This window comes from Prorops nasuta, unplaced genomic scaffold (assembly GCF_024137725.1).
Source record: "Prorops nasuta isolate Cenicafe-Biocafe unplaced genomic scaffold, Cenicafe_Pnas_1.2 PNAS00015, whole genome shotgun sequence".
NCBI lineage: Eukaryota > Metazoa > Arthropoda > Insecta > Hymenoptera > Bethylidae > Prorops > Prorops nasuta.
The window spans coordinates 2,599,201-2,623,607 of NW_027116812.1; the positions used below are offsets into that span (position 1 = coordinate 2,599,201).

The 24,407-nt window shown below is 35.7% G+C and overlaps 4 protein-coding genes across 7 annotated transcripts in view; 1 reads left to right on the forward strand and 3 right to left on the reverse strand.

Annotated features, from left to right (window-relative positions):
• The window catches only part of twz (BTB/POZ domain-containing protein twz), a 41,995-nt gene continuing 17,588 nt past the window's right edge, over positions 1-24,407 (forward strand). Inside the window, exons 1-3 of the mRNA XM_066736318.1 lie at positions 1-1,289; positions 12,461-12,547; positions 12,949-13,152. Of these exons, the coding sequence (XP_066592415.1) occupies positions 13-1,289; positions 12,461-12,547; positions 12,949-13,152 (1,568 nt within the window). The 5' untranslated portion in view covers positions 1-12. The remainder of the gene's footprint in view (positions 1,290-12,460; positions 12,548-12,948; positions 13,153-24,407) is intronic.
• On the reverse strand, positions 13,235-16,567 carry LOC136779034 (odorant receptor 13a-like). The gene is made up of 8 exons (XM_066736322.1): positions 16,443-16,567; positions 16,256-16,375; positions 16,071-16,188; positions 15,742-16,006; positions 15,539-15,658; positions 15,362-15,467; positions 14,313-14,425; positions 13,235-14,226 (listed from the first exon to the last, which is right to left on the reverse strand). The coding sequence occupies exons 1-8, from the start codon at positions 16,521-16,523 to the stop codon at positions 14,088-14,090; spliced, it is 1,062 nt and encodes a 353-aa protein (XP_066592419.1). The 5' UTR covers positions 16,524-16,567; the 3' UTR covers positions 13,235-14,087.
• LOC136779033 (odorant receptor 13a-like) lies at positions 17,751-20,302 on the reverse strand. Of its 2 annotated transcripts, none has more exons than XM_066736321.1 (9): positions 20,197-20,302; positions 20,010-20,129; positions 19,255-19,372; positions 18,926-19,190; positions 18,719-18,838; positions 18,541-18,646; positions 18,164-18,276; positions 17,955-18,078; positions 17,751-17,855 (listed from the first exon to the last, which is right to left on the reverse strand). In XM_066736321.1, exons 1-9 carry the CDS (start codon positions 20,281-20,283, stop codon positions 17,805-17,807), a joined length of 1,104 nt encoding a protein of 367 aa, XP_066592418.1. In that variant the 5' UTR covers positions 20,284-20,302; the 3' UTR covers positions 17,751-17,804. The 2 variants fall into 2 exon arrangements, with proteins under 2 accessions (XP_066592418.1, XP_066592417.1); XM_066736320.1 differs by having other exon boundaries at positions 17,955-18,087.
• On the reverse strand, positions 20,765-22,704 carry LOC136779035 (uncharacterized). 3 transcript variants are annotated; one of them, XM_066736324.1, is made up of 9 exons: positions 22,546-22,704; positions 22,355-22,465; positions 22,155-22,272; positions 21,820-22,084; positions 21,617-21,730; positions 21,358-21,407; positions 21,167-21,279; positions 20,970-21,102; positions 20,765-20,907 (listed from the first exon to the last, which is right to left on the reverse strand). In XM_066736324.1, the coding sequence occupies exons 1-6, from the start codon at positions 22,696-22,698 to the stop codon at positions 21,374-21,376; spliced, it is 795 nt and encodes a 264-aa protein (XP_066592421.1). In that variant the 5' UTR covers positions 22,699-22,704; the 3' UTR covers positions 20,765-20,907; positions 20,970-21,102; positions 21,167-21,279; positions 21,358-21,373. The 3 variants fall into 3 exon arrangements, with proteins under 3 accessions (XP_066592421.1, XP_066592422.1, XP_066592420.1); XM_066736325.1 differs by having other exon boundaries at positions 21,358-21,517; XM_066736323.1 differs by having other exon boundaries at positions 21,358-21,730.

The window sequence follows — 24,407 nt, forward strand, 5'->3', positions numbered from 1 at the left end:
GAGTAGGTTATCATGAAACGATTGGATAATAAAAAAAAAAGTAATATTGTCAATGATTCGCAATTATTTCCTTCGAGTGACGATGATGTTCCATTGTCCAAACGATGGGAGAATTTAAGGTGTAAAAAGCAATTAAGTGTCTTGAATGATTCAACCATCGGAAAGCATTCTCCAAAGCAAGAATCGAGTGATGACGATGTTCCATTATCTATAAGATGGGAGAATTTAATGCGTAAAAAGTCATCAAGTGTCTTCAATGATTCAACCATCGGAAAGCATCCTCCAACGCAAGAATCGAGTGATTACGATGTTTTATTAACCTTAAGAAGGGAGAATTTAATGCGTAAAAAGTCATCAAGTGTTTTCAATGATTCAACCATCGAAAAGCATCCTCCAACGCAAGAATCGAGTGATGACGATGTTCCATTATCCTTAAGAAGGGAGAATATAACACGTGAAAAATCATACAATTTCTCCTCAGCATCCTCCAAATCTAAAGAGAATAGTCCATCGATATTTTCTGATAACGATCACGTTCTAGCGTCCGGAACGTCGTCGAAGAATTCTGCGCATAAAGAATTATCGAGTACGTCCATCCGTTCCGACGACGAATCGAATTCTTCGCTATTCATTCCAGATAATCACGTTTCATTGTCCGAAAGATGGTCGAAGTTAATGCAGCGTAAAATGTCATCAAGTGTTTTCAATGATTCAACCTTCGAAAAGCTTCCTCCAACGCAAGAATCGAGTGATGACGATGTTCCATTATCCTTAAGAAGGGAGAATATAACATGTGAAAAATCATTAAGTTTCTACTCAGCATCCTCCAAATGTAAAGAGAATAGTCCATCGATATATCCTGATAACAATTACATTCTAGCGCCCGGAACGTCGTCGAAGAATTCTGTGCATAATGAGTTATCGAGTACGTCCATCCGTTCCGACGACGAAACGAATTCTTCACTATTCATTCCAGACAATCACGTTTCATTGTCCGAAAGATTGGAGAATTTAATGCGTAAAAAGTCATTAAATATTTCCACCAGCTCCACTGCCGAAAACTATTCTTCACCGAAAATTTTAAGTAACCATAATGATTCATTGTTCAAAAATTGGAACAGTTCAAAGCTTCAAAAATTATATAATTTCTCTGCCAATATCACCGCCAACAGATGTTCTACACCGAACGTTTCAAATGACGATTACTTTCTATCATTATCAGCAGACACATGGCAGGATTCTGTGACTCAAAAAACATTGAACGTCTCTACTGACTCCACCGCTAAAAGGTATTTTCAGTTACAAGTTTTTCGTTAAACGACCGGTATATTAGATGAGTCCAGTAATCACAGTAAAGAGTTCCGCTATATTTCTATTTATCAGATTTCTATTGTTTATTGTTTTTGTCATAAATATATAAGTATAGTTCATTTACCATATTATCCGTGTTTTTGAATACAAAACCAAAGTATGATAATCTTGCGTATATGAGGAAAATTATGTCAAATACTCATTATCTAAATATTTTGAAATTTCTGCATTTTCATAGTGCAGAATATTAATAATAATGGAAACGCAACAACTCATAAAATACAATTCTCAACGAACATTTTAACACACTATTTCCAAAACACATATCGACCAAGTACCACACAGAGAAACAATGAACTCTAAATTTATCGAAAACTATACATTTTTATTTTCCCATACTGTTCCTAGAATAAATTTTTTTCTCGAAGTTTATTACGATATCTTAATCTCGCGATACGGTATCCGCGATATTTGTTGTCCGTAACATGGTACAAGGCGAGAGAAGTTGTCTGTGACCTTTTAGGAGCATTATCGGCATCGTGATATAACTTGTCCACGACAAGCAAAGTAGTTGGTCGATCCAGCTACAAAAATCAGCTGTTTCCAGTGGAACTGGCAGATTCTACTAGTATACATGTATATGTAGAATCGCGGGAGGTGAAAAGAGAGGAGAAGAGAGCTGTGGGCGATTGGCCCGAGGGCTGCCTCGGGCAAGACACGACTCGTTTCAAAGACACGTAAGACTGAGGGGAGAGAAGGGGGAGGGTCAGAGGTAGCTCTCCCTAAAATATGTAGACCCACAGGCAACATTCGGACTCTCCTCGTTACACCCTGCTGGAGGCTCCAAGCTAACCTGTATAGTATATACTATATCGTGTGATACAAAAACATCACATTATTTTCTTCTCACTCCCGTACACTTTTTCTCTCTCGAACAAGCCTGAGGATATGCGACCACCATTATACTACCCATCTCCATCTCGTACTCGTGCAGTCCTTCGATTTTGTTCATTTTTTTTTTTTTTTATGAATTTTATTTAGGAATGTGTAGAGCGAGTATAGATCGATCCAGGCATCGATCATGTTTCGACGTCAGCCTCTCTCAACGTTTAATCGCAATAGAATACCTTATCGACCTTAATCCCTTTTTGTCCTAAAGTCAACGCTTCGTGCCCCTTCGCAAAGACGATTTCCGAGTACACGTACTACCACCGAATCCCGCCAGCAGTGCCCTCAATTGACACATATAATAAAGACTTGCCAGAAGAAAGATCGAGACGCGTTATTTTGGAGCAATAAAAGAGTCAAAGTGAGGCTTCAAAGTGGTTGACAAAGGTGAAGGAAAAAGATGGAGAGGGGGGGGGGGTGGGAGACTGGCGGCATTCCTGCAACGGAATTAATCCCGAGCACATAAAATCGTTTGCAATCCAGTGGAAGCGCTGACGATCGAAAATCCTCGGACTTTTACAGGTTCGTGGGCCCGAGACATAAATTCGGGGCTGTCGCCGGCAGGTCGATTGGCTGACTGGTTGGCTGGGCCTGGTTTGAAAAATGGCCCGGAGCAACTGTGCGTGCATGCGTCACTTTGTCCCTGACGGAGTTGCCGTTTACGTATGCGAGGATCGTCCGGTGGGTTTGGAAGTACCCCAGGCATTTCTGGAACGATCTTGTCGGCCGTGGCCGCTCTTGCCAGAGGCGATCCACAATACGACACGGCCAGGCCGAGCGATTCCCTTTATATCGGACCTCCTCGCACAACCCCCCCCCCCCCCCCCCTCCTTCACCCATTATTCCCGATGCCCGATGGCCAATCGTATCGTCCAACTACCAACTGCCGACCCTTACCCTTCTCCTATACTTGCACTCTACTCCTTTTCTCGCTTTACGACCTACCCTCCGTCCATTCACCCCCGAAACGTCACACCTCTTAACCCTCTCTCTCTCTCTCTCATACTGTAGATATATATACATATATCCATCCCTTCCTATCTTACTATTATTATTTTCCTCAGCATTATCATGACACTATCTTTTCTCTAATTCACTCGAGAAATCATATTTTCCATTCAGATTTTTCCAGAGAATTTCACCACGAGACTTTTCCATGCTGATATCCCGCGGGAAGCTTTTATCTAATAAGCTTTCATTAAATTCATTTTACGATAACGATTTCTAGAAGTTATCCCGAGGAGAGGGGCGGCTCGTAGGTATATAAGCAGAGATAGCGACTCGTTTCTTTCCTCGAGTCACGTTATACGCTTTTATACGATATTATATGCAGATGCCGAAAGTATGTATATTAAATATCACATTAGATAAACAGAGCAACGTTTCACCGAACATTATTATTACGCTACTCGAACCAACTACCTTCCGTCATCCAGGAAAATTATCAGCAAATTTTTTTTCTCATTTTCTCCATATAAGTATAGCCTATATACCCTCACGGAAGTTCCGCTCACCAACATCTTGCCATCGTCGAATCATCAGCCTTTTCCTCATTGTGTGCACATCAGTCAAGTTTTTTTACTCGTATTTCAGATTTTAAATCCCGTTAAGAGAGAGTTGATTGAATTTACCCTTGGTACACAAAAATAGAAAAATTTGTATCCTGGGTATGTATATTGAAAATTGTTAAGAATTGAAAGGAAACAAGGTACCAGAGGGGGGGGGGGTAGAAGATATGAAAAAGAGTCCTTGAGGCACGAGGCAGTTCGGATGAGAATAATTCGACGGGAGGAAGGCCCGAGGGTATGGCATCCTGGCTGTATCGGGCGAGGAACGGAATGCCCGTGGCGCTAGGAAAAACTAGCCTCGAGCTGTTTGCTGGTACAAGAGTGGGGTAATGGCGCTGGCTGATCCTGGTAGGGGAAAAGCACGAATGCTCAAAGTTTGCACCGTTTGCGCGCAGCTGGTGGTGGTGGTGGTGGAAAGTGGAGGAAACGGTGGTGCGTCCTGCCTCCGCACTCCGCAGTTCCTCCTCAGCCACGGCGCCGAGTGTCTCGTGACGCGATAAGCCTACTCGCACGTGTACACGCAACCACGTGGAGCCACGCGTGAATCCCCGTAAGTGCGATCCAGTGACACTCCGAAAACGCCCGTGGATCGGATTTCCCTCCTGTCGACGCGCGAAACGTCACCCTGGAGCCCACGTGCCAGAAACGGTATGTATCTCATTAGCGTCATTAACGCGTCGTGTCTAAAATAGGTACTCTGTTAAACATTGGTAATTCGTCCTCGAAATTTTCTGAATTCGATGAAACAATTGAATAAATTTATAGAAATTATATTCAACGAGGATTGTGTTTTAATAAATATAGGTTTATAGAGTTTTGAGTAGGAAATATTTGTTGAATCACAGAAATCTGTAGCTGATTAATAATTGACGTGATTGGATCTCGCGTGGCTGACTCTCCTTTTCGCTGTTGTCAAGATTGCGAGATGTAGGAGTGCTAAGATAAAAGTTTTTAACACCTATATAGTATATTATATACCTGCTTGAACAAGCACACCTACATGTAATGTTTGATTTATTTTCGCGTAAATCTCCGTGCCACCATTCGTCCAGACGCGCTTGTAGAGTGTGTGCATTATTTCACCGGTCTCGAGTGTCACGATGATTTATCAAAATGAGTTATCGCCTTCAAATTTTCTCTCAACAGAGAGTCCAATTTATCCATTATCGAATTTTCCAAACTATCTGAAATGAAACGAAACAGTGATTTATTTTACTCCTCTCGATACTTTGTCTGATCTTCGCTTAATATTTCTGGATTACGACTTCCATCCTCTTCTGTCAATCTCGAAGATTTTCGTTTAACGATAAATGCATTAGTGATCAGGAAAGTTTCGAAACAATGGCGAGAGCTTTGAATTCTGGTGTCAGCAATGAATTGAAAAATTGTTTTAACGTTATTGAAGGTTGATCGAAGAGAAGACATAAAATGTTTGAGTTTTGAGACAAGCACGAAAATGCTGAATGATTGCCCAATCAGAAGTATTGCATTCTTGCATTGCAGTCTCATGTTTCTGAACAATAGTTATGATCAGCTATACACATTGTGCTTTACAAGTGGTGACAAGAGATTTAAAGCCTGTCAGCATTCTCTGCCACAAAGCCTCGATATTCATCTTTTCTTTAGACTGATCATGATCGTCATTTAAATTCTATCGCCTATTTTATTCAATTATTCTATGTTCTCGACTGTTCTATTACAGCAAGCGATTGCTATATACGTAATTTCATGTTTATTATTGACGTTTCTCATCGTAGGATTAAACATTTTATAATACTCGTCTGTGGTGAATCAAATTGAAACAAAATATTTTCAATGTTCATATCGTCATTCGATCCACGTTCTTAAAAGTGAAATCCAATTTGTTAACAATTTCATGGAATAATATTTTAATAATAATTATACTGCGAGACAAACGAGAGGATAATTATATTTAATGGAAAATAATGAAATATTTATGAGTGATTTCGAAATATAATATTAATGATAAATTTTGTAGGAGAAGAAGGCTTCGAACGAAGGTTTTGAAAACTGACGCGAGCTTTAGAATAGATGTGGGGGTTTTGTGGAAGTTGTGCTGGGGTTGTAGGGGGTGGAAACTGGCCCAAAGGATGGCCTTGGGCGCAAACGCGTTCTGCAGTTGCCGTAATTAGAACCGAGCACCTCCGGCACTTTGCCGGAGGCTGACAACTCTCCTGCGAACCGAAATTATTCATGAAGCCCCTCACCCCGGGCAATATTTTCCCGTAAATATTTTCTCTCGTCCGCAAAATCGCTTTGCAGCAACCCAGACTTATCGATACGTTTCGGCTAAAAATATATATTTCGCCACCAAAAATCTTCACACGTCCTCTCTTTAATATATATATATATATATATGTACTATTATATACGCTATACAATAAAGACAAATATAATTATCTTTGAAAAAGAAAACAGCATGGTGTTCGTTCAAAATTAAATAAAATTATTAAGATAAATAATGATGGATTTTTTGCAAGGTCGTTCATGATCAATTAATATGGAGTTTTTAAAGTACCGTTGTAAAGTGATTGGACTACCAGATGCACGCTAGCAAAGTGCACCGGAAAATGAACAGACCTGTACTTTCTACGTGGCAGAACGTTAGCGGAATACAAATACAGGACCGTATAGCGGTATAGCAAGATTTAAATATCCGAGGCTAATGGCGGCACGGCGCAACATCGATTGTATCGTTAGTGCAATCGGGAGCTCTATTGCAATAATGCCGAGCAAGCAGCGTAAAAGGAGCTCGCCAGAAACATCGACAGTCGCCATACGTAAATCAGAGAGCTGCCTTATCAACGTAAATTTACCTCTCTGTCTCCTATAAAAGGAGCCTTCTATATACCCCCTTTGGAAAAACCCCAATAAAATTCCACAGATTCGTCATATATTAATCATCCACCTGCCATCAATGTATCGTCGATAAATCTCATCGTTACTTTCGCAAAAATTGATGAATATTACATAAATCTATCGTAAACAACTGCGTCAATTAAATTCTCGATAATTCTCGTATTTTCACTCGCTGCAATTGTTACTTCGATTAATGCTCGTGGAGGTATACAATTACTGCCTAATTAATCCACGAGGCTCGAATGTATAATTATTGAGAAATTTTGTTTGGGATTTTTTGCATGTGTATATATATAGCATACACGTATAACACTATTCCTATATTTCTGTTGCAATAAGCCAGTGTATAAAATTCCTACGGCAAGCGTTTCCGTCTCGTGGGTTAAGTAGGTGAGTAAGTGGTGGGAATAGGCGAGGATGAAATGGAGCAAGACATGCATTGGCGCGTGTCGGCGGGAGTGCCTCCTTACAGCTGCTGCTGCTGCATGGCTTTACGTAGGCCGCCAGCAAAGCAGCTTGAAATTACTCTTAAAATTCGTTCCACGATCCTCCGAATAATCCAATAAAACTGTCTACAAAGAAATTTCGTTGAACAATTTCATTATTTAGCCAGAAGAATCTGATTCTAGTCTAGACCAAAAATACATTGCTGAATGCAGACCCTGCGACTGGAAAAAGTGTTTCTTCCGATCGTACGTGCGGCTTAAACACGAACCAATAGACACGTATTTGCGTGCTTCCATTTTCTGTGCGGGTTAAAAACAACACCAGCAATTTCGTTAACGAGAGTTTGCTCATAACGATTTTACTCAAAGTTCCGGTTCCATGGTATTCCTCGCAAATCATTCGAATCAATCGTATTCCGATTTTATCCACTTCCGAAAGAAGCCATCTTTCGCTTGATTTAACCCTTTAGTCCACATTGCTCAAATTACGCGCGATAAAACAATATTTATGCTCGCGCAGTTTGTAAGAGAAGTCTTTCTGCCCAAATGGAACGAGTTTTCCGAGGTTTTGATAAAGGAAATTGTTTCGATATTAATTCACGAGGAAATTTCTCTCGAATTCTGCCGGCCTGGGTTATTTAAGAGCGCGTAAAATATTAAGCTGTATTAAGCGCCAGTGAAATACTACCCAACGCGATAAATATTAAATTAACACACACGCTCGGGCAGACCGTTTGAATTTTCCGCTCTGGACCATTTTGCAAAAGAGAAACTGCAACCGTGGTTGCTCGCTCGTTATAATGCCGGTTGAACGACGTTAAAGCAAGGGGGAGGGGGTCGACTTGTGTCAGTTCTTAAAACCGGAAGTAAACCAAAGGAATTCTGCTGGTTTCTTTTTTTATTAACAAGTACACATAGCAAAAGGTAATCGTAGACGATTGCTTTAAAAGCAAAACGCTGCAAATATAACTATTGTATATAGTCAATAACTCTTATAAAATACTTTCCCACGAAATAGTTCCAATTACATTTATCATCAATATCACAGTAATAGAAAATAATAATTTATATAAATATAGCACACACAGTGTAAAATTAGCCATAGAACGATAAAATCTTCAGAAATAATTGGAAAGGCAGAAATATATAAGGTGAGAAACAGAAATGACTTTTCTTGCAAGAGTTTGCTTGCTTTCTAATGACTCCGTTGGCGCAAGTGCATCAAGCTACTGCACTTGCGACACGAAATGATTGATACATTGGCTTATTCATCTGCCGCATTTAACAACCTCCGGCAGCTGAAACATTGGCGCGCGCGTGCGCATACCGATCGAACATTATTTCAAAGCAGCTCTATTACAGCAAGCAAACCTCCCTTCGTATATATAGAAACCTAAAGGTTACTTGGCACTCTTAATGCGTAGAAATTTTACACGCCATTCTTCCCAGTCTCGAATAGTACTGCCACAGCCTAATCGTTGTAAATGTTATGTCCTCGTGATTGATGATGGATTTGGCGAACGGAGATGGTGTAAAAAACCGATTGGAAATCATCGCGGATCGACCACGAAACGATCGAGGAAAGGAGAATAGTGGTTTAGTAGAGCTGAATATTCTGCTATGGTTATATATATATATATATATATGAAAAGGAGACGAGGGAGCCGTTATTGCAATCTGGCGTATCGCTCTCGTAATGCAAACGAGTCGTCCTTGACTGGGACACGCATTTCACGAGGATCAGAGGTATCGGGGCTGACCCACATCCGGCGCCTACAAGTAACTTGTTAGACCCACTCTAATTGAGGATCAGTGAAGGTTTGCCACGGTAGTTATTACCGAGTTTAACAAGCAGAGCTATGCAAGATCCACTTCTATACGCTTCTCCCTGTCTATTCTACATACTCGTGTGCATGTGTGTCTGTGTGTGTGTGTGTGTGTGTGTGCGCGCGCGCGCGAGCGAAAAGCGGATGCGAGGAGCAAGAAGGAAAGAAGCAAGAGCAAGAAGACACTCGCGGGAATAAGAACGCAACCTAACCCGAAGGAGCAAAATACAAGAGTGGGAAAAGTCAATGTCCTGCGGCCCCAACACTTCCTCCACCAATTTTTCTAGATCTTTAAATCTCTGCAATGTAGGTATATATATATATATATATATATATATATACCTACTGCAGCAGATTGGATCATCCAACGTAATTAACCTGAAAGTTTTCTCTTTATTTATTAATTCTCGTAATTATTATATTACCACTAATCGATATAAATTTCACTGATATTTCTCTCTGGCTAAAAGATAAAAAAAGCCCTGTCCTGTTCAACGAGTATAAAAAAGGAATTCACGAACGTTCGTGTTTGAGCGTGTGTGTGCTCGCAGCGCGTGCCGACCGGTTTTTCCACGCACACACTCGCAACACACTACGAGACTCACAAATTTATCGCCAACGGGCTAAGTATGCTCCTCGTCCTTGCGAACCCGCGCCTTCTTCCTGACTGCTACACGTGAATTTTTATTTATCGTATCCTGCAATTATCGCATCTCTGCTTTCTTAAATTCAACGCTTCTTTATTTTCTTCGTGTATTCCAACGTTTATAAGGTTTAACTTTGGGCAAGGTTCGAGAGGGGATTATCGGTCAAATCTGTATAAACGGTACGATTTATTGGCAGGATCTAATAAAGTCGAGGATCGTGCAAGGAAAATTGTTAGCAATATGTGCATTCGGGCAATGCTGCAGTTATATCGTTGATATAGGTATGACGTTATGAAAAACGAAATGAGAATGAGAAGAACGTGAAAGGAGGAAGTATCAAAGTCGTCGATAGAACCTGAAGGAACATTAATGAGCTTCGACCGTTCTACGTGTATAGCAGCAACTTCTCATCAATCATTCTGCAACTGTATATTAGACGATATTCATGCATAATATCCAAAGAATAATTCGCCAGAATATCTTTCTCGGTCTTTATCATCAATTTCACTCGATTATACCGCAACTCACCGCTTATCCACTCGCATATCGCACATCTTACCAACTTTTTCTTTTTAATTGAGACAAAAATTGTCCAAAACATTCAGAATCATTTCCTTACTTTGTACGATCTTCGCAGATATAACCGTCACTAATTAATTTACACGCGTCTTTAAACGTAAGTGCGTGTGTATTAATTATAGGTGTGGCTGGTTTTGTTTGTGTATGCGAAAGAGACAGCGCGCGAGAAGACACTTAAGCAGCAGCATGCAAATTAAACGAAGCAAATTATTATTCTTAGGCAGAAACGCCAAAAATAACCAGAACAATTCATTACACCATTACATGGGTGAACTCCTTCGCAGTTTATATACAAATAACGACTTATTACAATGACCCAATAAAAGTTTCATTACCAACTGTACAATCAGCAATAAATCATATACATGCAACAATTTTTCATTTATTCGTTTATCAATCCCATATTCGATTCTGGTTAGAAAAAAACTCACAGTACTCTGATGTATTGTAAATATTTGAAAAAGCAAAAATCACATGAGATTTGAGTTTTTGCGGGAAAATAAATGCTGAGATGGCTGGTAGTGCAATATTGTAATGTATAGGTTTGCTTGCCTGTTTTGTAAGTTTGCAACATCCTCGAAGTGAATAAGAAAATCTAGTGGCTGGACCGCCGCATGTAAATCCAAGTACAGCCCCGAGCCATGACAAGTTTCCATAAAAACGCTTTTGGTCTCTGTTTTTTTTTTCTTTCTTTCTTTACTAGGCAACAACCACTGATGATTTCCTGCCGAGATGGTTTTCCGGTGATTCGTCAAATTTCGTCGTTCCTTTTCAGCAAAACTATACGAAGAACGTCGAGGAGGTCTATGGTTTTTTTTCCATTCAATATTCCATAAAAGCATAATAGGAAAAAAGCAAAAGATCGATTATAAATTATCCATCTAGGTGAGCGAGTGGTTGAATTGACACAGTCCTATTAAAAATTGACCCGAGATGCATTTATATTATTGATGAAATTGCGGTGATCCGAAATTGTATAGTACGTAAACACTGATATTTCCATTTGGCATTTCAATTAGGCAAAACTGAACAAATATTTGTGATGAAAATATAGGCGCTGAATTTTCTTGCCAATAACAAGCTGATAAAATAGAGAGGAAAAAATACTTGGGTGGATGCGAAAGGCCCGTTTTATTTTTAATTGTCGACGTCGCATCCGTCCGAGTAAAATGGCAGCAGTCGTAAAGTGTCCTGAAGCATTTTACGAGACTCCGAATGTACCGGGTGCATCCTCCTTTAATTATTTTTTTAATTGCCGGATAATTTTACTGGTCGGGCCGAATCGAATTGGTCGGCGATTAAATTGGCCGAGGTTAATCGCGATTCGCGCCGGCTGAGGAGCGGGACCAAAATGGCCGCTGCTTAATTTCTATCGGGCAAGAAGACGCTTTCCCTCTGATGGTAATTACCGCCATTTTCTTTCTTAACGCAACTCATTACGAATGTTAAAATATTCACCGGCGCGATATCCCGGACAAAGGCAACCGGAGTATGCGAGTTCCGTTCCCCCCGGCTGTTCATCCCAGCGCCCCCAGGCCAATACACACGCACACATTAACCAGCCCACATTTCACGTAAATTCTCCAAAATTCGCAGACAAAGCCGCATATTTTTATTCGTTCTCGCACACGCGCGAAAAACTCGCCCCGACTGTAGAATTTCAAATACAACCGCAATCTCGACTAATCAAATATTACCTTTTCATACACGATCGAGCAGAGAATTAAGGGTATTGAAATTTTAATATTAATTCCTGCGTTATCTCGTAATTAGGATAAAAGTTTAATAGGATTTCGTTAAAAATTTACTTTCTGAAAAGATCGACTGAAAAGAGTAGATCCTGTGTACCAGATGTCTATATGTATATTGAAGGAAATTAGTGAATTTAGTTTTTCCACGCGTGCAGGATCAATTCGAGTTTGTGGAGAATGTTGAGGAAATTAACTTGGCGAATTTCATTGGCAAACAATGCTCGGCTCTGGCCATTGGCGATTCTTGGTAAACTACTGGCAGTTGTAACTACGAACACTCAAAAACACTCGGGAAAGTTTCATTTAACCGTTAAATAGTAATAATTACTAAAGTGTAAAGAAATCACAGTCAGAGTTCAAATGCTATTTTAAGAGCTTTTAAGAAAGTAACCTTTCGTTATAATTATTGTAATACGCTTGTAGAAAATTCATAGAAAAATTTATGGAATCATCTCTAACGCACCCGATAATAATATAATAAAATAAATAAATTTGTGATCGCAGGCGGAAATGTGAAGCCGACGGGAAGGAGGCGAAGACGGATTTGGCGGTGCAGCGCAATATGTTCCCTAGCGCTCAAATTAAAATGAGGTAAATACTGGCACTAATAATAAGATTGCGATTATAGCCATAATTTACAACACTGTAGTTAAATTAAAATTGTAGAACACGTGATTTACCCTAGCTCCTGGAACTTTATCTGTATTTTTAAAATTTATAATCTTTTAAGTCTTTTTTTGTAAATTGTATGATATACATTGTAAAAAAAAAGAAAGTGGTAGTAGCGAAATATTCTCATCATACTATTAACAGTAGTATTTTACATAATTAATCCAACAAAATTTCAAACTTTAAATTGCATAAAAATACTGCATGTTAAACTAACCCAGTATTGTGTCTGAGGGATAATTAATAATAAAAATAATTAATCGACTGGTTATAAAAGTAGAGCGATTAAAGTGATGAAATAATGTGGCAAGTATTTTTCTCAGACTGCTGTCGCCAAACAGTTCGCCAGCGACATCGCCAACGATGTCCAACTCCTCGTCACCGACACCCCCGGCACCTGCTGTACCCCCGTACAACCAGAAAATAGCGGGAATCCCCTGCGTGGCTGCAGCTTCAAAATACACAGCGCCAGTACACATCGATGTTGGCGGTACCATTTACACTTCGTCTCTCGAAACCCTCACCAAGTACGTTAATTTCTTCCTCTTTTCTTTATTTAACATTTGCAGCAAAAATAAAAGTGAAAAAATTGTACGTGTAACACAACAATAGCGTTACAATTCTACAAAACCGGAACACTTGTATATATTATAGCCTAAATTTAAGCTACTTGATCGAGCAATTTAAACTTAAGGATCAATTTGGATTTTTGATAAACTTTATACTGGAGCTCGAGTTTGAAAGGGATGGTAAAAAGGAATTAGTTAAACTGTAGTAGTACAACTAGTACATTTAGTATAATTGTGCCGGGAGAAGTTTGCCGGTACACGCAAACCACGCAGAAATCTTGCATGCCATTTATGGCTTAATTGTTTCCACGAGTGGCTCCTACACAGTCACACTTAAACAGATAGGATGATTTTCAACCAACAATACCCTCCTTTACCATTGGCATACTGTTTCAATTTAACAGTTGCAATTCTGAACAACTAATCAATCGTACTAATATTTCTAATCAGTTCAATTTTTTCATCAATAACAATTAATTTCGTTCCACGATAAAAATAAATTGTTATAGATAGATTCTTCGTATGTTTTAGTTATTCACTAAATACGACCTATTAGTTATGAATTTGTGAAAACTACAGAAAAACAGAAAGGGAAAGTAAACCTAAATTGCACAATACATATTTTTTGGTGTGAAGATAAAATCGCAATTTGTTTAATAATTTCTCTTTAACAACTCTTTACTTATGGTGGTATTATTTTTTAACTAGAGATCTTCATAAACTAATGCTCAGCGTTTCAAAATGAATTTGCATTTGCACTTCTTATTGGATCTGTTTTAGCATAATGCAATAGGATACCCCAGCATGCAAAATCTTGAAACAATACAATAAGTGAAGTTATAACCTAGTTAGTATAAAAAATCAAGAATAATTATTTACCAAACTATAGTATATTAAAAGAAACTTACCATACGAAAATAATTAAGTGATAAACTATACATTTTAAGAGCCGTAAACTCCACTTGTTTTCCAGTTCCGTTTATGATCAATGGCAATAGTTTCTGTATGTTTACAGAGCAGCGTTCCCATTGACTAAAATATCTGCGAAAATGTCCACGAGTGTATAACTATAAATATCAAGGAATTAAGTAATAGAAATTCGCTTCGTCGTCACGTACGCATTGTTGGTCAAATCCGACGTAATGTTTATCAAAGTTTGACCGAATAATGAGACTAGCAAGAAGAAACCAAAGTGGAAAAATAATTGAACGCATGGTTTGACTGTATCTACCTGAAACATAGGAGAATAATAATATACTATTTTAATAAAATAGGTCTTGCTGTACTCAGAACTAATCCGTGTGAAAAACACTAAAAGTATACGGTTGATAACAACAATTGACTAGTACCAAAATTGTAAGGCCTAATGAGGCCACCTGAAGATTACCTCGAAATATTTTTTTTTTTTCAAATAAAAACAGCTACTTTTTTTGTATTGATAGAAACAAATTATAATGGTTTTACTTTATAAACCAACGTAAGTGTGTATTTTTTAACAAAACGGATTCGGTCACTATAATGCATTTGTACGCGCATTCACTTATATATTTCGATACATTTGAAAGTGCTCCTTGATAATACTCACGAAAATTTATAATACAAAATATATATAGAATTTTTTTCTACTGAAAGAGCAAGTAGGATTCGAGTTATTTAATTATTGCGTTCTTTCACCATGCATTATATGCTTAATTTTCCCTTAACTATTCTCGCTAGGTTGTTTAATATTAAATTAAACGAGATATAAAATACTGATTACTAGAATCAAATAACATAAAGTCATGTCCTATCTCTTCTATTCCCTACGTGCACAGCAAATAATGGAGTAATTAGAATTTGCAGTAATGTATATGCATAGTATCAGCGCCACCTGGCAATCAGTAGTTTTTGTAATTTTTTACCAAATCTTTTCATATCCGTATACAGTTACACATTCTCACTTCACTGTCACTGTGATGATTTACACGGTACTAATAGTCAACCGTTAAAAAGAACAAATTTTCCCCCACTTTAGGTTCTGATTTAGAAAAAAAAGTTTATCTCGAATAAATCGGTCTACAAACATAAAATTTGTATTCGAACCTGCTTTGCGTATTGACCAATGTTCAGAGTAATTTGCATAAAAGTATTAAATTGACTACTAGAAATTATCGTTGATCAAACTAACCTTAGGATCTGATAGCTGATATAAAATAGGAGCCAAAACTGTAATTGACATTGATAACGACATGATGAAGATTGGCGCAAAATGTGATTCCAAATCTTTTACGAATCTATAATAAATGTTCATAAACTATTTATAATTATTTCCATTTGGGTATTTGTTATATGTATATATACTAACTTTAAAGCGTTTTTATAACGTTCAATGTACTGAATTACGGTCTGATAATAAATTTCATTCAAGTCGGATTTACCCAATTCTTTCAGTGTACTTTTTGATATTGCATGCTGAATTCGATATCTGAGGTACATTAAATTATTCTTGATTAATATATATTGAGCCAACTAGTTTGCGTATAAAAAATAATTATAGCTAAACATCACCCCGATATGGAAAACATTCCACAAACGTGTAGGAAAAGTGCTTGAAATGCTGAAAAATATACCGCTAATAAAAAATTGGATGTAATACAAGTTAGATTTGTAAGACCAACATAAAAATAAAAATATTTCTGCTTATCCAAAAATACTTTCATTTCATATAAAAGTTCACGAGGTCGAGTTTCGTTGGAGGGTGAAACTACGTTAAGAATCTCTGTGTAAAATGTACTCGCTGTTAAGACAATTATTGCAGCAACGAATGCGGATACTAGAAATAAGGATTTTGTGGATTTTTATAAGGGTTTTTCAAATGCCTCATTATTTAAACTTACTATAAACAAACTGGGTTATAGTTTGACTTCGTTTGGCATAAAAGTTTTTAATTTTAGATTCCTCGTCTATTCTTGCTTCGTCCCAATCATTTTTTACCCGTAACCACAGATCAGAAAACTGAAAACCTCAAGCCAACCTTACTGTTGTCGTTTTTGAATCTTTCAATTAATATAATTTCACTTACCGATTGAAATCGACACCTTAAATTTAAACTGGTCGCCTGAATCATAATCAAAAATGCAATAGTTGGGACCACATCAAGCATTACATCCAGATCGAAATGATCTTCTATTAACTTCAATACCTAAGAGAATAATATAGGATTATTAGAGATAGAGATAATGTGATGAAAGAAAAAACCTTTAAATCACCATAAGAATAATAAAAGAAATTATTGTTATGTCAAAAACTAGTAAACTCAAAAGACGTTTTCTTTCTGGAAATGGCCACATTCCAATTGCCTCGAAAACAACTTGGTTCAATTTGTAATGGTCCATTTTTCTTCGCAGCTAAATAGGAACTAAATCAATTTGTTGATTTCTACAGCCGTCCCCACTGGATTATTACATCATACATACTAATTAAGTATGCACCCTTGTGTACCTTAGAATTTACATTTCACGCCAGCTTTTATTGTAACCAAAGAAAATAACTCCTTGAATAGTACATATTTTATTAAGAGAAACATCTTTCAAAGAAAATTAACGTTTCATTTAAAATTGTGAGCGTACATATTTGCACCGTTATAAATGATTAAAACCCTCTAGACTCTATTATTGCACTTCAATAATTCAAACACTGTGACTATTAGTTACTATTGAGTTTGACACCTGCTCTACCTTGAGTAAAACGAAATAGCATATAGTACTAATATTTTGTATCTTTTCTACAACTGCAATGAATAATACAGTTCATCCAAGAACGGAAAAATTACTTTAACACACTTGACACAATAATGCTACTTTTTATTACATAAATGCACGATATTTGTCTTTTTAAAAATTGTCTCTAACAGTATTGTTTTCGTTTTTATGTTGGAACAAATGTTTAAATACTATCCGATATGAGAAGCACCATTGTAACATCTAAGTAATAATCACAGTAGATATTAGCTTACGGGAGAAAAATTTAACTATAGAAAATTATATATCCAATGATAAAACGTTTAAACAAAAGGTAGATAACTTGTTGCACCTCAAGGATCTGTTTATCATCAATGGTGCGTATCAATTTTAAAAATGAGCTGAATAATTTTTTCGAGATCCTTGACAAAGCGATCAAATGAAAATCACCCATCTAAACGAAATGCCAACAATTTGTGTAATCTGGAATTAAATACTTTCTTTGCGATCTTAAATATAATAATATACAGTTCAAAATACCGATGTTTGTAAACAGCTCAGCTTTTTCTTCAACCAAAATCATTGAGTCCAATTAATTTCTCAATATTAATAAGATTTTCGGGATGAATCCTTAATATGCTTAGTCGTTCTGTGTTATATACATGCCTGTTGTGAATCTGTGGAAACTACAAAAGAATTGAGAGTAATCGTGGTAGTCTAATGTTTCATAGATTGCACACTACATATTATTTTTTGGTGTAAAATACAATTTTTTTAATAATTTATTTTAACAATTATTGACTATAGTAGCAGTGCTATATACTTTGTAACTAGAAAACTTAACAAATAGACTAAAATTCAACATTTCTAATGAATTTTCATTCGCTTTTCTTATCCGAATTGTTTTAGTACAAGGTAGTAAGATACAGCAACATGCAACATCTTGAAATAATGCAGTAGTATAGTTATATATATTTAAATTATAGCTGGACAAATAAAGACTTATTGGTGACTCTATGATATGTATCAAACTCAACTTACCATACGAAAAAAAGGTAACGACAGACGATACAACTTAATACCTGTAAACTCCACTTGTTTTCCGGTTGCATTTATGATCAATGGTAATACTTTCTGTACACTCACAGAGCAACGTTCCCAATGACTACAGTATCTGTAAAAATATCTACAAGTTTTTATTATAAATTTAAATGAGTGTAATAACAGATTTTCACTTCATTCTCGCGTACATATTGTTGGATAATTCAGCGGTAATGTTTATCAAGATTTGGCCAAACACTGAAGATATCAAGGCGTAGCTAAGACCGAAAATTAAATCAAATACTGGTTTAATTGAATCCATCTAAAACATTGATTAATAAATAATATACTACATTAATAAACAAGATCTTGAATATGCAGAATAAGCCAATTTAACCAATCAGTACGACAAAATAATTGTATGGACTAAAAACGAAAATTGACCATATTGAAAGTCAGTACCTATAAAACTAATAATACTATTCAAAAAATCAATTTTCATTATTAATCATAACTTCAGAATAATTTGCATATACAATACGAGGATTAAAATGGCCTATTCAATATCAACGGAAACCAAACTAACCTTAGGATTTGATAGTTTATAAAAGGAAGGGGCGAACATTGTAATGGATAGTGTTAAACCAAGAATGAAAATTGGCGCAAAATATGATTCCAATTGTTTTACAAACCTGTATATAATAAGTGATCAAAAACCATTTATAATTATATCTACTTTTGGCAGATGTTGAGTTTATACTAACTTCACAGCATTTTTATAACGTTCAATATATAATATTATTGTCTGATAATAAATTTCATTCAAATCTGATTTGTCTAATTGTTCCAAAGTTTCTTTTGATATTGCGTGTTGCATTCGATATCTAAACGTAAATCAATTTATTTTTTTTTAAATTTTACTTATAGCCATTTGTTTGTATATAAAAGAAAGTTAGATATGAAGCTCTTACCCCAATATAGAAAACATCCCACAAACATGTAGGAAGAAAACTTGAAATAAGGAAAAATGTACCGCAAATAGAAACAAGCAGGAAATAATTATTATGTTTACAAAACAAGCATAAACATAAAAGTATTTGTCATGATCTAAAAAAGCTTCCACCTCCACATAGAGTTTAGGACGCCGAGTTTCATTGACGGGAAAAAATATATCAAGAATCTTTGAGTAAAATGTATTTACTATTAAGAGAGATATGGTTTCTCCTATTATTGCTACTGGAAAAGAAGTTTTATTAATTTTAATTAAAAATCCGTCAATTATTTCATGTTTGCAACTTACTGAAAACACAGAAAGTTATAGTTTGACTTCGCTTGGCATAAAAGTGTTTAATTTTTGATTCTTCTTCTATTCTTGCCTCATTCCAATCATTTTTTATTCTTAACCACAGATCACAAAACTGAAAATGAAAAGCTAACTTTTCTCATATTAATTTTTCCAATGCTTCTTTTAACAATATCACTTAAGGTAAAATATTAAACACGTGAACATATTTTGAGAACTTTTTAGAAAATTGTCGATTTCAGACAAGTAAATAGAAGAATTTAAAAAGTTAACGCATGCGTGCAGCTCGAATGCTTTTATATTAATTTTAAAAATATGCACTTTAAACCACGTTCTTTTATATTAAAAAAATAAGTTCGAAAATTGCATATAAAAATGTCCATAGTTGGACACCGTATATTAGAGCATCACTAGTGCTTGGACAACGATTTTAACCCAGTAGTTGAACTATCTATTTAAGTATGTCCTAGTACGTGCAGCTTTATGATAATCGAAAATTACTTAAGGTTTTACAATGCCTGTTTTCCTATCCTTGCGAAAACTAATTTCAAGGATTTGTCATTTTTATATTGCATTAAATTATAGGATTAAATAGATGCAATTTCTGTTTCACTCAATAGTTAATTAAATAAATAATACTGTTAAAACAAAATAATTGCCATGATTATAAGTTAAAGCAATTATTTCTCGATGTCCATGTATAGATCGGAATTTTCGTTTCGCTTAAGTATAGAGCATTTTACTTCACTTACCATTTTAAAACGAAACCTTAAATTTAAACTATTACCCTGGATCGTTAACAAAACTGTTAAGGTTGGCAAGAGGTCAATCACCGAATCCAGATCAAATTTATCTGTTATTAACTTCATTACCTAAGTAAATAATATAAGATTGTTAAAGACAAATAGTATGTGATAACTGAAACTTTTTTTAAATAACCATTAGTAAAATGCCACAAATCATCGCTATGTCAAGATAAATTAGACTTGAAAAACGCTTTCTTTCTTGAAATGGCCACATTCCCATTCCTTCCAAAACATACTGGTTTAACTTATAATACTCCATCTCGTTTGGCAGCTAAACAAAAACTGAATGAAATTATCGCTTCCTATAGCCGGTTACTAGAATATTATATTATACCTACTAATTAGCAATGCACCCTCCAACACCTTATAAATGGTATTTTACGGCAATATTTTATTGAAGTGAAAGAAGAAATCCTCTTGAGTAATAAATTTTTTATTATAAGAAACATTTTATAAAGCAAGTTGAAGCTTCGTTTGAAATGTTAAGATATCGGTACATTCCTCTTCATGAATTATTACAATTCACTTCCCTCTGTCATTGTGTTTCAATGTTTCAAAGATTAGTGTATATCACATGATTGATTTTTAAACCTGCTTTTTCTTTAATTACACAAGATAGCATAATAGTAATATTTCGCACATTTTCTTCGATTAAAATAATAAAATTTTTTCTAAGAACTAATAAAAACTCGATTATGTCGGACTTTACGCAAGTGCTACTTTTTATTACATAAATACAAGAGGTATTGTCTCTTTAAGTATATCCACCAACAGTGTTGCCTTCATTCTAACGTTAGAGTATCTGTTTCAGGACCATCAGATACGAGAAACATGATTGTAGTATCTAATAAATAATGATAATCTTTTAGTGATTAGTTTTAAATAAAAAAAAAGTCTTAGCTTTACCGCTCGAAATTCATCCAATGATAATGCGTTTAAGCCAAAGGCAGATATCGTGCAGTACTTTGCGGATCTGTTCATCATCAATGGTATCAATTTTTGTATATGAACTGGATAATTATACCAAGCAGTAAGGTAGCTGAGCAAAAAAGATAAACTTGCATTTAAAAGGTACTGCGAACTTTGTTAATTTATATACTCACATTTTCTCAGAAATATTTGCACTCGCATCAATTAATCTCTGGCCCAAAAGAGCACATAAAAACAGAAAAAATGTCACATTGCAAACAATGAAAACATCTCTGTACATCGATGGCTGTGAATGTGAGAATAAAAGTCTTTATCCCATGTACATAAAAATATTACATCTATTTTTTTTTTGCTATATACTCACGTCAAAATGGAGCAATCTAATCATAGACGGGCAGAGCAAGAATATAACTGCTATAACAATAAGCAAATAGCTGGGTGCATAATAACTCTCTATTAATTCGGCATACCTCCAAAAATACTAATCCATTAATGTCGAGGAAATTTAGAGATTGCCAAGATTACTATAATATTGAATTGATAGCAAACAAAGCATTGGCAGCACGCTAGTCTGTGCCGATCCATTGTCAGATGCTAAATAATGATTCTCTGTCAGTACTAACCGTAAAGCGATTTGGTGACGTTTAATGCATAAAACCATATAATGAGTTAATTGCTTTATTTTTTCGGGATCCTTGACAGAATTGTCGAACGGTAACCCGTGGTCCAAACGATGCCTGCTAAAACTTCTCAATATCAAAATACTCAAGGTATGTACTACATCATACAATTATTTTTGTAATCTAAAATGAAATATTTTACTTGCCCTAACACTGTAAACATTCCAGCTACGTGTAACATATTTACGAAAAATAGATTTAGATGTGTTAGCAGAAAGAGCAGTCCAGACAGAAGTATTACAGCAATGTGAAACATGACAAAATAAAAGTAATCGTCTCTATTAAAAAAGTATTTTCCTTCAAATGGTATAATGCGTTGACGTGATTCATTAAGCGGTATTAAAACATCAAATATTTTTGAATAGAATGTAGTTACTAGTGCAAAGCTAACTAATGCAGTCACGAAGATAGCTAAAAATTAAAATTTTTCATAGTTGATAAATTGAAAATAATTGATACTAGAATTATATTTCTTTCATACATGTAATGATGTTCGTAATATAATAGCCCAATCTGGCATAATATTCCTTAAGTTTTTTTTCCTCTTCGTTAATCTCCTGTTGCCAGTCCTCTTTTATGAGCGTCCACATTTCTGCGTTCTTAATTAAAACATATATACTAGGTAGATCGCTACATCGTTGAGAATATTAAATATTTTATTATGTATTTTAATTATCTTACCTTTTCTTTTGATAGCAGCATACTGATTACCATGAGTACGAGAGTAGCAGTAATGAGGGGTATGTTTTCGAGTAGTTTATCCATGTCTCTATCTTCAATCAGCTTGGAAACCTGAAGTAAATATTTTAATTTCCAGATTTGTTTCATATATCTGCATGTACGTACAATTTTAATGTGTGGCAGCAGTTTACCTGTACACTTAACGAAGAAACCAAAATAAGCTGAATGAAGGATCGCCGAATGAAAGAAATTTTAGTATCGTCAAATGGCCAGGACCCTATTATTTTTAATTGTAGTCGGTTGATGTTGTAGTAAGATTTCTGTTCGAAATTGTTGAAATCCATTTTCGCTCGTCTATTCCATTCAAATGAACGTAAACTTTTATCAACCTTTTATGTCCACCTACCTACACGCCGTACTCATAAATCTTTAATAACCATTCTATCTTCGATAAAGCCCAAGTACCTCTTGCATTAATTTTTTGATTTATTATTTCTCTTGGGATGTTCGACATTATTAGACAGCTGATGCAAGACCATAATTTTCTGATAAATAATTACCGTTTATTTCCTGGAAAAAATATCTCTCAATCCTTCCTCCAAAGGTACAGTTGCGCACGCGTAGATCACTCCTGAAACTCTTTGAATTCAATTGAATCAGTTCGTTCCTCGACAATAAAAGAATAACATCAAACATCATACTTGGAAAGAAATTAGAATATAAATTAAAGCAAAGTTAATTTTGCTTTACAGCAATCGATCGTATATAATTACACTTTTACAAAATAATTAAAATTACACAAATAAAAATTTATCCATTCCTTTGGAGAATTACAAATTTTTTTTTTTAAATTCGCGAATAAATTCTGACAATTCCACTTCGGTCAATAACAATAAAACTTATCTATGCAAGAATCAGTTTCAATGACATTAATATCTAATTAACTTAATTGTCTGGATTGAATGAAAGGACAAGATGTCCAGAAAGCTTTGTATTTTCCGATAATTATAAATTTGCAATACGTATTAAAAATATTATGTTATAAAAAAAATGTTGAAAAATTAAAGCAATCGTTCAAATGTCTATTTTTTAAAATATATATAGACTGAGTATAAACACTAACATTCACACAGGAATAATCGAACGCGAAGTTTCGATTGGTGTTATGTTACAGAAATGAAACAATTTGCACCGTTATAATCGATAACTGCTTCGTCTGACTATACCTATTAATCTCCTTCCCACAGGTGTAAAAAGAACACGCGACCAAAGTCCCGCTATCATAGTATACAGAAACGAGGGCTCTTTCTAATCGAGCAGTGGCTTCTTATCTCAGCCGGATCGTAGTCAATCATGTCAGTGGGCCACGCACTGCATTTTCCGCTACGGAATCCATGCAAAAACGAATCCTTTTGCTACTACAAACCTATACTCTCATCACTTTCCTCAATTGCATTCATGGAACGAAAAAAGTACACGTATTATTATAAAATAACATTTAACAACAAAAAAAACATCAAAACAAAGTTTTCATAATCACAGAATCGTGCAATTATAGGCACAGCGGTAAAATCAAACAATTAATAACGGAATAATGCAGCAAACGAACGCAAATATAGAACAAGGCTAATTAACGAATGTCTATAATTACGCGACAAACAGTGGCTCTACTGTTTGCCACGCACTAGTAAAACATAGTTACTGTGAATTAACGTGGTCACGGTAAGCTTCTACCGTTGGGTTTGATCGAAGCACCATATTCGGTTAACAGGGAAATGCTGCAATGAAACCTGAAAAGGAGGGAGAAAAATTCACGAGGAAAATGGTGAAAAGCAAGATTAGTTTGAAGGATAAAAGTGAAGAAATGTTAATATTGGTAAGTAGTAAGTGTCGGAAATGTGCATATAATTGGAATAGAGGTGTGTTGTGTGTTTAGGATAGTTGGGAGGAATGGGGGGGGGGTGGATGTGGGAAGCGAGTGGAAGGAAGGAGAAAGCCGACGAGAGTGGGCGGAAGGTAAAAATCTGGAGGATGCTCTGTTGAGCCCTTGAGG